This window comes from Pelophylax lessonae (assembly GCF_965119305.1).
Source record: "Pelophylax lessonae genome assembly, chromosome: 5".
NCBI lineage: Eukaryota > Metazoa > Chordata > Amphibia > Anura > Ranidae > Pelophylax > Pelophylax lessonae.
The window spans coordinates 324,583,786-324,596,508 of NC_138772.1; the positions used below are offsets into that span (position 1 = coordinate 324,583,786).

A 12,723-nucleotide genomic window follows, 5' to 3' on the forward strand; every position below is an offset into this window, starting at 1 on the left:
GAGATAGGGAGAGATTATTATTATTATTATTCAGGATTTCTATAGCGCCAGCAGTTTACGCAGCGCTTTACAATGTTAGAGGGAGACAATACAGTTACAATACAATAAAATACAAGAGGATTAAGAGGGCCCTGCTCAGAAAAGCTTACAATCTAATAGGGTGGGGCAGGTGGTACAAGAGGTTTTAACAGTAGGGAATGAGCTGATGGAAAATTAGTTGGAAGTGTGATAGGCTTCCCTGAAGAGATGAGTTTTCAGGGATCGCCTGAAAGCAGCTAGAATAGGAGATAGCCGTACAGGTTGAGGTAGAGCGTTCCAGAGGATGGGAGAGGCCCTGGAGGAATCCTGGAGACGAGCATGAGAGGAGGAGACAAGGGAGCTTGAGAGTAGGAGGTCTTGAGAGGAGCAGAGAGGACGGTCTGGGTGATATTTGGAGACAAGATTGGTGATGTAGCTTGGGGCAGAGTTGTGAATGGCTTTGTATGTTATGGTTAGTATTTTGAATTTAATTCTTTCTTTACATCATATCAGACAGTGCAGCGCCAGTGAGTGAGTAGCAGTGTAGGGAGGGCCAGGTACCTGTGTGAGGTAGGGAGATATTTATTTCTTTACATCAGATACCAGTCAGAGTATTGTTCATTGGTCAGTTGTGGACCATCAATGAGTACCTGTGTGAATACGGCACAAGAACAGGGTCAGGAGGGCTTGGCTTTTTTTTGCCAAGCCAGTGGCTTTTGATTAAGGATGCATGCATCATCCTGTTACCATTTGAGGAGGCCACAAGGATGGTGAGCCGGGACGATACATGCATCAGTGACACTATCCCGCTAGTCTACCTGCTGCAGCACACGCTGCGTGGAATCATGGACAGGGCACTTGAGGCACAACAGCGGGAGGAAGAGGAGGACTTCCTTTCCTCACAAGGCCCCCTTTATGCAGATGTCATTCCTGCAGGGCCACAAAACACACAGGAGGAAGAGGAGATAGAGAATGAGGATTTCGGCAGCATGGATGTAGAGGAAGAGGATAGCATACAGCAGTCTTCAAGGGATGGTTTTGATTCCCCAGAAACCACAGGAGTTGTACGTGGTTGGGGAGAGGTTGCTCCTGCTGACAATGTCATCCTTAGTGACCCAGAGGACTCAGAAACTCATGCAACTCAACACCTACAACAAAGGCCCAATTTTTGGCACTTGTATAGCACATGCAATTTCAAATTTGTATGTAATTCTTACCAGCAGGTCCCGTTCCTACACCCAGCAAGAGTAACTGTGAGGCCTTGGTTATGGTGCTCAGGCACCCCCAACAGCAAAGGCCCAAATTTTGGCACCTGTATGACAAGTACATGCGATTTCAAATTTGTAAGGATTTTTTTTAGCAGCAGGGCCCGTTCCTGCACCCAGCAAGAGTAACTGTGAAGGGTTACAGTGTTTAGGCACCACCAACAACCAAGGCCCAATTTTTCTGCACCCGTATGACAAGTACATGCGATTTGAAATTTGTATGTATATTTGTATATGACATTTTTTGCTTTAGAAATGTCAGTATTGTTGCAGCAGGCTACATACATCGTAGAGATGCACTACTTTACAGGCTCATTCAGGGGACCCCCCAGGCACGATATTTGAAGGGATTTTTCATTTTTATAGTTTCACTTTAATCCTCATTAAAATAAGTAAATCAGTGCTCCTTTAAAAACTATCGTTTTTAAAAACTTTTTTTTCATTGCTGCATGTTCCCCAGGTCAGGACCCAGACCCCCATACACTTTTTTGAAGCAATAACTTGCATTTAAGCCTTCAAAATGAGGCCGTTTGATTTTCGAGGTTCGAGTCCCATAGACTTCAATGGGGTTCGTTTGTTCGAACAAACTTTTCCTCTGTTCGCGGTGTTCTGGTGCAAACGGAACCGGGGGTGTTCGTCTCATCACTAGATATCAGCAACCAAGAATTTGTTTCATGGAGGCACGGTGGAGGGTGGCATATTGGAAATTCCATTCTCAGTTCAGGCTCAGGCCATTTCTTCAACCCTGCTGTACAGTAGCATTGGCTGCTTAGACACTAGGTTGTAACAACCAATGATTCATTCCTGGTCCATTCAGCTGCCAGGCATGCCATTCCCCCTGGCTCACAAATGAAACTAAGCAAAGGGGTGGCAATCTAAATAATCTAAATATCAAATGCAAAGTGATAATTCAGCACTCATCCCCCATGACAGCCCTGTCTGTATGCATACCTCCTCAATGCTGCAGTGCTTCCTGTGCTCTGTGTGTCTTCTACCCACTCAGCCTCACTCTTGTATCTACCATCTTCTAGGAAACGTTTGATGCTGTGCAGTAGTTGGAACCTCACTACTACTTTGCAGTCACAGCCCTGTGCGGGGGGAGAGTAAGGCTGAGTAGAGCAAAGCAACACTTAGCACAGGGAATGCAGCAGCATCATGTTAACACAGATGTAGAACAGACTGGCATAGACAAGAAGTGCTGAATTATCATTTTGTGTTTAATATTTATTTTATTTGGCAGCTGGATGGGGCCAGGAATTAAACATAGGATGCTATGATGCTGGTTTCATAGCAACCAGGGAGCCTGCCCCTACTCTGAGTACTGGCATAACCTCTGCACACAATATTAGAGTTGGTATTAATTGCTGCTAGTTTGCTATTCTGTGAACTGGCAGTAATTCTTTAAAGGAACTATTGCAGACATATTGACAGATTTTTAAAGTGCCACTAACAAGAACTTTATGTGTTTTGCTACACTGTGGGGCATTACAGCTCAAGTGTGTAGGGTGCCATTTACAATGAATGGCACTGCAGTATACAACACACATGAAACACACAAAGTTTGGTGTGAATGGGCCCTAGGAAGAACAACACCAGAGCAGACATAAGTTAGATTCAGTTTATTACAAAAAGAAAAAATTTGAACTCAATGTGAGCTGCAAATATTTATGCACAATTACACATCAGTTTTTGATTTACTTATCACAGATTATATGGAACAGGAGCCAATATATTTGAGAATACATATATCACAAAATCAGTAGATACCAAGATATTATCTTCATTAAAAGATTCCAATCCAAAACTGCACAACTGCTTTATTTAAAATAGAAAAGGTAAGAAGGAAGAAGATGGAACCTGTTAGCCATGTGTAAACAAACTTAAGTATGAAAGTACATTTAAACCACCTCAAACTCTTAAACAACCTTACTGTATATATTTATAACAGCCATGTGCAAAAGAAGGACAGGTTTAGGTAACCTAAATTCTCTTGGTTTAAAGTGGTTCTAAAGCCTGAAGGCTTTTTACTTTAATGCATTCTCTACATTAAGGTAAAACACCTTCAGTATGTAGCTCCCCCACCACAGCCCCCACTTATACTTACCTAAGCCTGATCTCGATCAAGCGCTGTGCATGAGGGCAGATGCTCTCTTGGCTCTCTCCTTCCTCATTGTCCCCCACTGTTGTCAAACGCAGCCAATGAGGAGGGAGTGTGGGGCGGAGCAGAGCCACACATCTGTGTGTCTTATGGACACGACAAGTGGGGCTTGGGAGCGAGCATGTATGAGTGCCCTAATAGCAAGTGGCTTGTGATGGGGGCACTTGGTGGGGGGGGGGGGGGGGGCAGGAGAGCTGTAGGGGGATCCCAAAAGAGGAGGATCAGGGCTGCTCTGTGCAAAATCGTTGCACAAAGCAGGTAGGTATAACATGTTTGTTATTTAAAAAAAAAACATTTACAATTACTTTAGGCATCAATTTCCTCAGCTAAACAGGTTCACTTTAAGCAAGCCAGAAAGTTGGAGGTAAATGAAATAAAAATCAATATCATTAGCTTTTCCATTCTTTACCCTTCACAGAAGAAGTTTGGCTTCCACTTGATAAAGTAAGATCCTCCTTTAGGAGTCATATTCTGAAATTCCTGAGTGAATTATATCTTCTTCTAAAACTAGATAATCGTTGGTGTGCTTTGCTCTTAAAAAGAAAGTCTAGCAGGCAACTGTTAGGTTAGTTTGGCTTGATGTGTTAATTGTTTTGTTGCTATTCGAGTCATCATTCTTATCATCTTCCTCCTTAAAGGCTTGTTGGAGGGCTTCCTGGATCGACTGAGGTGTCTTTTGTTTCCATTTCCTTCCAACAATAAAGTAAATGTAGGGATTGATGATGCTGTTAAGCACTGTGCAATAAACCGACACATAGTTAAAACTAACAGCTATCAAATCTGTTTGTGTTAATTTGAAGAACATTAAAAACGACAAAAAATTAAATGGAAGAACTGATAGGATGAATACAAAAACTGCAATAATGATGATGATGTACAGTTTAGGTGTGAATCGCTGCTTTATTGACTTCTTTACTTTGATGAGCAAGGTGAAGCTGGAAATTACCATAATTGGTAGACAGATGCCAATGGCTAAGACAAAAACTATTATTTGAACTGCTGAACATTGTGGTGTTTGTTCTATGAAAGCTTCTGGTGTACACACAAAGTTCATAAGGAGACTTTCCAAAGAGCCAAGGATCCAAAGAGCAGTGCACATAATAGTGGACAAGTTCCTAGGGCGATGACTTTGATACCAAAAGGGGAACAGAACAGAGCAACATCTTTCCATGCTGACAGCTGTAAGGATAAACATTCCGGAATACTGCATAGTATCATAAAATATTTCTATGAATAAATATAAACTCTCCTTCCCAATAAAATCAGGATTTGTACCAACCATTGTATTTATTTGGATCATCAAAAGCAAGGTAGAAAATACAATAAACAGAGCATCAGCTACAGATAGATTCATAATATAAACTGTGTATTTGTTTCTCTGGATCTTGAAGCACAGGTACCAAAACACAATAACATTTCCAACTAGGCCAATGATGCAAAGACATAGTGCTACGACAGCCACTATGGTGAAATGTATGTACGAATATTCCGAATAGCTGCTGGAGGGTTCATCCAGGGTCTCATTCAAGCTTGTTACATTCATGTTCTCTTTAGTATTGGTAGAAATGTTCCAACTGTGTTATTAAAACGTATCTTCTTTTTCAATCTGTGTTAAATACATTACCACAAATTATTATTAGTAAATCAGAAGTCAGTACCTGAGATGGATAGATAGATAGATAGATAGATAGATAGATAGATAGATAGATAGATAGATAGATAGATAGATAGATAGATAGATAGATAGATAGATAGATAGATAGATAGATAGATAGATAGATAGATAGATAGATAGATAGATAGATAGATAGATAGATAGATAGATAGATAGATAGATAGATAGATAGATAGATAGATAGATAGATAGATAGATAGATAGATAGAAATACTGTGGTAAATTAGATGTAATATTATAGAGAAATAGTACAAAGATAGTCATTTTCCATTTAATTTAGAAATTCCTATCCTACCAAATAATGCAGCAGCAAAAAAAGTGAATTGTTTTAGGACAGGAACAAAGATTATTGCAATCTGTTGTCCACCATAACCACCAGATCAGATTTATATTTTTACCTTTGCAGAACAGTTTGCAAAATAAGATAATTATGACATGTTGGTTGACAACAAGTGAGAGAAAATTATAATTCCAAAGGGGGAACATAACAACTTTTTCGTCCGAATTGGGAGAATTCACCTGACAGTGACTGTTTACTAAGTGATCGGCTGTGAATCCATTCACAGCCGATCACAAAATGTAAACAAAGAGCAGTAACTCACTGTTACTAGCTCTTCTCCCCTCACACAGTTTCCAGTGTGAGGAGAGCAGAGCTAGAAATTGTGAGTTACTGCTCTTTGTCCTGTCACAATGTAAAATCACAGCAATAAAGGTCCCCACACAGTCCTCAGCCCCCCCCCAATTGCACCTGTCACCCAACAGTCACCTCATCAGCGCCCAGAAATTGACACCCATATGGCTACGTTCACATGTGAGCGTAGCGATTGCGGGCAGAATCACCACTATTCTGCCCGCGATCCGGAAATCATTGCAAATTGCGGGACGCCTGTGCATTGCCCGTGATTTGCAATAACACCCCAAACGCTGTGCGATGTTGCCGCGATTTCCACCTGCCGAATCGTGGTAACATCGCGCAAACAACACATGATGCCCAAAAAAGGTACAAGAGCTTCTTTGGGGCGTCATGCGTTGTTTGCGTGATGTTACCGCGATTCGGCAGGCGAAAAAGCGCAGCAAAATCGCACAGCGTTTGGGGTGCTATTGCAAATCACGGGCAACGCACAGGCGTCCCGCGATTTGCAATGATTTCTGGATCGCGGGCAGAATCGCAGTGATTCTGCCCGCGATCGCTACGCTCACATGTGGACATAGCCTAAAGTTCACCGGTCACCAGAGACTGCCATCAGTACCACCGTGCACCATCGCCCGTCACCTGTCACCCATCAGTGACCATCGCCCGTCACCTGTCACCCCATCAATCACAGTCACCTGTCACCCCATCAGTCATCGTCATCTGTCACCCTATCAATCATCGTCACTTGTCACCCCATCAGTGGTCGTCACTTGTCACCCCATCAATCATCGTCACTTGTCACCCCGTCAGTGATTGTCATCTGTCACCCCATCAATCATCGTCACTTGTCACCTCATCAATCATCATCATCTGTCACCTCATCAATCATCGTCACCTGTCACCCCATCAGTCATCGCCACCTGTCACCCCATCAGTCATCGTCACCTGTCACCCCATCAGTCATCGTCACCTGTCACCCCATCAGTCATCGTCACCTGTCACCCCATCAGTCATCGTCACCTGTCACCCCATCAGTCATCGTCACCTGTTTGCCATATACATGCAATCACTTACCGACCGCCTAACGACTATATGCGTCGGCCATTAAAAGCTAAATACTGGGGTTATGGCAGCAGATAGCTGCCATAACCCCGGTATTTTTTGAAACGGCGGGCGGTCGGCTTTCAGATAAGGGTGGTCCCAGTGGCAGATTCACTGCGGAATTACCCTTACGGTGCAGGGGAAGAGGTGCCCCCCCCCTCCTGCCGCGTCCCAGACGTTTTCCCAGCTTACCGGACCCGCCGGCAGCGGGGAAAACTATCCGGTCCCGGATCCTCAGAGACAGGAAGTCGAGTGAGGGCAAGATGGCCCTCACTCGACTCTATGGTCTTGGAGGACCGGAGCTACGTCAAAAGACGTTGCCTAGCAACCGGTTTAAAGGGCCGCTTTTTTTTTTTTTTTTTCAACAATTTATTTTATTTTTTTTATTTTTTTTTAGTGTAGTTGTGAGGTGTGAGGTCTTTTTGACCCCAGATCTCACAATAAAGAGGACCTGTCATGCCTATTTCTATTACAAGGGATGTTTACATTCCTTGTAATAGGAATAAAAATGATCAAAACATTTTTTTTTTAAACTGTGTAAAAATAAAAAAATAATAAATAAAATAAATAGGAAAAAAAAAAATTAAAGCGCCCTGTCCCCGTTAGCTCGCGCGCAGAAGCAAACGCATACGCAAGTCCCGCCCACATATGTAAACGGTGTTCAAACCATACATGTAAGGTATCTCCGCGATCGTTAGAGCGATCGTTAGAGCAAGAGCAATAATTTGAGCCCTCCTCTGTAACTCTAAGCTGGTAACCTGCAGATATTTTTAAACTGTTGCCTATGGGGATTTTTAAGTACCGTAGGAACACAGCTGTCACCGGCAGTAGTAAACAGTCACTGACAGTGACTGTTTTCTAAGTGATCGGCTGTGAATCCATTCACAGCGGATCACAAAATGTAAACAAAGAGCAGTAACTCACTGTTACTAGCTCTTCTCCCCTCACACAGTTTCCAGTGTGAGGAGAGCAGAGCTAGAAATTGTGAGTTACTGCTCTTTGTCCTGTCACAATGTAAAATCACAGCAATAAAGGTCCCCACACAGTCCTCAGCCCCCCCCAATTGCACCTGTCACCCAACAGTCACCTCATCAGCGCCCAGAAATTGACACCCATATGGCTACGTTCACATGTGAGCGTAGCGATTGCGGGCAGAATCACCACTATTCTGCCCGCGATCCGGAAATCATTGCAAATTGCGGGACGCCTGTGCATTGCCCGTGATTTGCAATAACACCCCAAACGCTGTGCGATGTTGCCGCGATTTCCACCTGCCGAATCGCGGTAACATCGCGCAAACAACGCATGATGCCCAAAAAAGGTACAAGAGCTTCTTTGGGGCGTCATGCGTTGTTTGCGTGATGTTACCGCGATTCAGCAGGCGGAAAGCGCAGCAAAATCGCACAGCGTTTGGGGTGCTTTTGCAAATCACGGGCAACGCACAGGCGTCCCGCGATTTGCAATGATTTCTGGATCGCGGGCAGAATCGCAGTGATTCTGCCCGCGATCGCTACGCTCACATGTGGACATAGCCTAAAGTTCACCGGTCACCAGAGACTGCCATCAGTACCACCGTGCACCATCGCCCGTCACCTGTCACCCATCAGTGACCATCGCCCGTCACCTGTCACCCCATCAATCACAGTCACCTGTCACCCCATCAGTCATCGTCATCTGTCACCCTATCAATCATCGTCACTTGTCACCCCATCAGTGGTCGTCACTTGTCACCCCATCAATCATCGTCACTTGTCACCCCGTCAGTGATTGTCATCTGTCACCCCATCAATCATCGTCACTTGTCACCTCATCAATCATCATCATCTGTCACCTCATCAATCATCGTCACCTGTCACCCCATCAGTCATCGCCACCTGTCACCCCATCAGTCATCGTCACCTGTCACCCCATCAGTCATCGTCACCTGTCACCCCATCAGTCATTGTCACCTGTCACCCCATCAGTCATCGTCACCTGTCACCCCATCAGTCATCGTCACCTGTTTGCCATATACATGCAATCACTTACCGACCGCCTAACGACTATATGCGTCGGCCATTAAAAGCTAAATACTGGGGTTATGGCAGCAGATAGCTGCCATAACCCCGGTATTTTTTGAAACGACGGGCGGTCGGATTTCAGATAAGGGTGGTCCCAGTGGCAGATTCACTGCGGAATTACCCTTACGGTGCAGGGGAAGAGGTGCCCCCCCCCTCCTGCCGCGTCCCAGACGTTTTCCCAGCTTACCGGACCCGCCGGCAGCGGGGAAAACTATCCGGTCCCGGATCCTCAGAGACAGGAAGTCGAGTGAGGGCAAGATGGCCCTCACTCGACTCTATGGTCTTGGAGGACCGGAGCTACGTCAAAAGACGTTGCCTAGCAACCGGTTTAAAGGGCCGCTTTTTTTTTTTTTCTTTTTCAACAATTTATTTTTTTTTTTTTTTTTTTTAGTGTAGTTGTGAGGTGTGAGGTCTTTTTGACCCCAGATCTCACAATAAAGAGGACCTGTCATGCCTATTTCTATTACAAGGGATGTTTACATTCCTTGTAATAGGAATAAAAATGATCAAAACATTTTTTTTTTAAACTGTGTAAAAATAAAAAAATAATAAATAAAATAAATAGGAAAAAAAAAAATTAAAGCGCCCTGTCCCCGTTAGCTCGCGCGCAGAAGCAAACGCATACGCAAGTCCTGCCCACATATGTAAACGGTGTTCAAACCATACATGTAAGGTATCTCCGCAATCGTTAGAGCGATCGTTAGAGCAAGAGCAATAATTTGAGCCCTCCTCTGTAACTCTAAGCTGGTAACCTGCAGATATTTTTAAACTGTTGCCTATGGGGATTTTTAAGTACCAATGTTTGGCGCCATTCTGTGAGCATGCGCAATTTTGAAGCATGACATGTTGGGCATCTAATTACTCGGCGTAACATTGTCTTTCACATTTTGAAAAAAAAATTGGGCTAAATTTACTGTTTTCTTATTTTTTAGTTCAAAAAAGTGAATTTTTTTTCAAAAAAATTGCGTTTGGAAGACTGCTGCGCAAATATGGTGTGATAAAAAATATTGCAACGATCTCCATTTTATTCTCTAGGGTCTCTGCTAAAAAAAAAATATATAATGTCTGGGGGTTCTAAGTAGTTTTCTAGCAAAAAAAAATGATTTTAGCTTGTAAACACCAAGTGTCAAAAATAGGCCCAGTCTTAAGCCCCGTACACACGTACCGATGGTCGGCTTACAAATGTTCCTCTTTTCTCCCCGGGATGTCGGTGTCTGCTGAAAAGTGCAAAGACAGCACAAGGACAGCACAAGAATTTTGTCCGCCGACTGCAGAAGTGATGTCATGTAATGGTTAACTTTCCCTGTGTTTTCTATTTTCTGAGCATGCCCAGTCTTGCAAATCTGCGGTCTGTCGGCCGAATTGTGTACTGACAGGCGAACAATCGTCCGTTCTGGTGTCGGCATACAAATATTTTCATGTTTGCACGAAAGACTTTTGTCCGCGGATTGTGCGCAGACATCTGTCGGAGGCACCATACTAACACGCGTACAATCGGCAGATCCTTCGTCCACCGACGTTTGTATGCCGACGATCGGTACGTGTGTACGGGCCTTTAAAGTGGAGAAATGGACAACTTTGTGAAAAGTGCTACTTGGATGTTAGGCCTATGTATGTGGCCAGGCTGTGAAAAAGTGTTACACATGTGGTATCGCCATACTCAGGAGGAATAGCAGAATGTATTTTGGGGTGCAATTTTTGCTATGTACATGCTATGTGTTAGAAATATTGCATAAATGGACAGCTTTGTGTAAAAAAAATGTGTTTTCATTTTCTTTCCACATTTTCCAAAAACTTGTGGAAAAAAATTAAATATTCAAAAGACTCATTATGCCTCAAAAATTATACGTTGGGCTGTTTGCTTTCCAAAATGGAGTCATTTTATGGGGGTTTCCATTGTCCTGGTGCTCCAGGGCCTTCAAATAGGTTGTCAGGAAATTATATGTGTAATTTGTGCTCCTAGAATGCCGGACGGTGCTACTTGGATGTTAGGCCTCTGTATGTGGCCAGGCTGTGAAAAAGTCTCACACATGTGGTATCGCCATACTCAAGAGGAGTAGTAGAATGTGTTTTGGGGTGTAGTTGCAAGTATACATATGCTGTGTGAGAGAAATAACCTGTTAATACGTCAATTTGTAAAAAAAAAAAAATCTTCATTTTGCAAAGAGTTGTGGGAAAAAATTACAACTTCAAAAAACTCACCATGCCCCTTATTAAATACCTAGAAATGTCTACTTTCCAAAAAGGGGTCATTTGGGGGGTATTTGTACTTTCCTGACTTTTTAGTGTCTCAAGAAATGAGATAGGCCTTCAGTACATCAGGTGTGGTCAAGTGTGATCAATTTTCAATGATTAGCACCATAACTTGTGGACTCTATAACTTTCACAAAGACCAAATAATATATACTTATTTGGGTTATTTTTACCAAAGATAAGTAGCAGTATAAATTTTGGCCAAAATTTGTGAAGAAAAATTACTCATTTGCTAAATTTTATGACAGAAACAAAGAAAAATGCGTTTTTTCACAATATTTTCAGTCTTTTTTTATTTATAGCACAAAAAATAAAAAACCCAGTAGTGATTAAATACCATCTAAAGAAAGCTCTATTTGTGTGAAAAAAAGGACACAAATTTTTTATGGGTACAGTGTTGCATGACTGAGTAATTATCATTCAAAAATGTGAGAGCGCTGAAAGCTGAAAATCAGTCTGGGCAGGAAGGGGGTGAAAGTGCACTGTAGGCAAGTGGTTAACCTATATATTCTATATGACTGACAAAATACGCTGTATATATTGTTATGTAAATTCATTGTGTTATGCTGAAAAACATACGTGTATGAAACTACCACTAATAGTGGAAGTTTCATAAATGTCATTTTTTCAGCGCAAAAAAGTCTAATGGCAATCTCTCACATGGTAACAAAGGGTGTAGTGCTGGGGTTAGCATTTGTTCAAATGTAAAGCAGCAAATCAGTGGAACCAAAAGTGTAAAGATCTATCAGCACAATAAATGAACAATATCAAAAATAAATCTGTGATAAAGCTGCAAACACAAAATTGTGATCCCACTACATAAAAAAGCAAACAAATCCAGGGTAAATGTGTTGCGCTAAATCATAAATAAATACATGTGATAATATGGTACAACAATATAAAAAAATGTGAAAAAAGTCCATAAAGTCCATAAAAGTGATAATAGTGCTAATCAGTGGAACCAGGCTAAGCCTATGACATCAGGGAGGGACCTGAAACTGGAAGAACAGAACCTGTGCCCTTGAGTGCATGAGCTAGTATCAGTGGTGGTGCCCAACTACTACTGCCCAGAAATTTGCAATCCAGCTTGATTAACAAAACACTGTCCCTATTGGCTGTGATGTTTTAGGCCACAGCCTATGTAGACTAGGGTAAAACCCAGCCCTGTGTACAGGCAGAATCTGGAAGAATACTGAAACTGAATAGTTTGAAACTTTTAACACATCTCCAGTGCCAAGATATCTGCAGGAGAAACAAAATATAGTGACAAGCTTTTGTTACCTATTCAGTAGCAGTAGTGCTTATGAGTAGTGTTGAGCGAACACGGACTGTATTATTCGTGTTCGTACCGAATAATTGGATTTTTTGTACCCGAACACGGACACGGACACTTTACTGTATGTTCGGGTAAAAATCCGTGTTCGGTCGTTTTATTTCCGGGTTTTGCATGCTTTGGCGCTCTTTTCATGGCGGGCTTTCAACAGCCAATCAACAATCGTTTAACTGGTGTGCCTTAAGCCATCCCAGCCATGCCTGCAAATGTCTCAGTAGCTGTGATT

The 12,723-nt window shown here is 42.6% G+C and overlaps 1 protein-coding gene across 1 annotated transcript in view; it reads right to left on the reverse strand.

The window, feature by feature from the left end:
• Positions 1-3,988: 3,988 nt before the first annotated feature.
• The window catches only part of LOC309555606 (mas-related G-protein coupled receptor member H-like), a gene marked incomplete at its 3' end in the record, with an annotated part of 88,609 nt that continues 79,874 nt past the window's right edge, over positions 3,989-12,723 (reverse strand). The window contains exon 2 of the mRNA XM_082257655.1: positions 3,989-5,047. Within this exon, the coding sequence (XP_082113781.1) occupies positions 3,989-4,984 (996 nt within the window). The 5' untranslated portion in view covers positions 4,985-5,047. The remainder of the gene's footprint in view (positions 5,048-12,723) is intronic.